At 31.4% G+C, this 2,104-nt stretch overlaps 1 protein-coding gene across 1 annotated transcript; it reads right to left on the minus strand.

The window, feature by feature from the left end:
- Window positions 1-257: 257 nt before the first annotated feature.
- LOC126694198 (heavy metal-associated isoprenylated plant protein 47-like) lies at window positions 258-1,204 on the minus strand. Its single transcript, XM_050390275.1, has 3 exons — window positions 1,113-1,204; window positions 931-1,009; window positions 258-692 (listed from the first exon to the last, which is right to left on the minus strand). Exons 1-3 carry the CDS (start codon window positions 1,116-1,118, stop codon window positions 409-411), a joined length of 369 nt encoding a protein of 122 aa, XP_050246232.1. The 5' UTR covers window positions 1,119-1,204; the 3' UTR covers window positions 258-408.
- Between the last annotated feature and the right edge of the window lie 900 nt (window positions 1,205-2,104).

Below are 2,104 nucleotides of genomic sequence, written 5' to 3' on the forward strand. Positions count from 1 at the left end.
ACCTAGTTCGCTCGAATGGGATACTTGGAACCTCCGGGTGCACATGGGCTATTAATTAATTAGCTAGACCTTTTGAATCTTTTAATACAACGAGCTAGGTTACGATCATGATGGCAACAGTGAAGACTTTTTATAAAATATAAAATAAGGGGGTTTATCTATTCTTTTTGCACATGAAGCATCAAAATCCTCAGCAGACATGCTTATTCAAAAAATATATACCAATAAAGTACTAATTTATTTCAGCCAATTGACAAAATTAATTAAGGTCAACCTAACAAGAATTGTATTTTAGGACACCCAATTTCTATCGCAATAGAATGAACATAACACACTACACAATTAGCAAAAACAAGAAGAGAGGGAAAAAAAATTGGATCTAGGTTTCAATAATCAATAAAATGTTGGTCACATGATGAAGCAGGAACTTGGACTCGGATCATAGGCTACCACTTCATAGAACCTGGGAAATGGTGGATAACTTGGTGTAATGGTACAATTCAGACTCTCTTGGTTCTTATCATCCAATTCTTCAACTTCATTCTCTTCGGGCTTCATTTCCTCCACGCTCAATATGGATGCATAGCAAAGCTTCTTCCCTAACAAGCAGGTCAACTTGGCTGAGTCAACATCTTCACCAATCACTGGCAACTGATCTTTGTCCGACCCTTCTAATGCCACCGATATCACACCTATAGAATAAATAATGAGCGTTTATGTGTTTGGATGAGTTATTTTCATCAATTTATTTGTTTATTATTCTAAAGTTCATTACAATTGCTTCTCGAAAAAAAGTACATCACAATTGTACCTTAAAAAAAATGCGATGATGCTTTACGAAAACTGTACATTATGTTTTAAAGTGAAAATGAGCTCATGTACTATAGTTTCACAAAAGCCAAAAAGAACTATGAAGTGTTTGATGCTAACCACGTGTTTTTGCGGCAATCTTCATGGCCTTGGTTCTGCATTTGTCGTTAGTCATTTGCACCTTGATAACAATTTTTTGCTACACAATAAGATAAAAAACACAGTGTAATTAATAATTCTAAATATATACAAAAACTTTTGTTGTTTTCTAGAGCCTTTTGTAATTAACGTAGTTTACCTACCTTCATGTTTTATAAGAGGGGACAGCAAGCAACCTCTGTGTAGAGAACTTTGGTGGGATTAATCCTTGTTAAGGGAGGAAGAAATTGTAGGTCTATATTTATATAGCTTGGTATACAACATACTTACGTGTTAAGCAAAAAAATAACTTCATAAAAAGTACAGTTAATTCAAATGACACCTGTTCATCCCCCAATACTCATATCAGTACCTACGTGTTCAAATCATCTTCTCAATATATATATATATATATATATATATATTATAAGTTTATGGATAGCATTTTTTATGATTGTTAATTTACCTTGTTTATTGTAATTGATATATAATAAGAATGACATAATGATGTTGCAATGATGTCAACAATTATGTAAAAAGTTTAAGAAAAATATAGTGTCCTTAACATCATTGAAAAAATGATGTCAACAATGATGCAAAAAGTTTATGAAAATATAGCATCTTTAACATCATTGATAAAAATATATATATATACAATAGAATTTTAAATTTATTGTATTTAATCTATGATGATTATTTTTTATTATCAAATTAAGACATTAATTAATTTTTAATAACATCTACTTTTTAATAATTATTTTTTATCATCAAATTAAAATGTTAATTAATTTTTTTTATTCCATAACAAATTATTTTACCAGACTTTTTTGAGATTACTGAAACCGACAAGTTGCACCTACATCTACATGTGCAGTTTAATAGCAGTGGGGAATGGTATTTATTAATCATTAAGTTGATTACTTATTAGTCTCCTACACATCGTGCAAGTTATGCTGTCCTGCAGTGCACTTTTTGTATTGCATTTAAATTAGTACCAATAGTCTGCCTCTTCTAGCTGGATGTGCATCGCATTTGCCCTTATTCTCTAGGCTTTTACGATTGTCTAACATGTGATAGGAGATAGATATGACCTGCAATGGGAAAGCTAGTTGTGACTGTGTCATACTTCACGTGTATAAATGACGTGTATAGTTGA

This window comes from Quercus robur, chromosome 8 (genome assembly GCF_932294415.1).
Source record: "Quercus robur chromosome 8, dhQueRobu3.1, whole genome shotgun sequence".
Lineage (NCBI taxonomy): Eukaryota > Viridiplantae > Streptophyta > Magnoliopsida > Fagales > Fagaceae > Quercus > Quercus robur.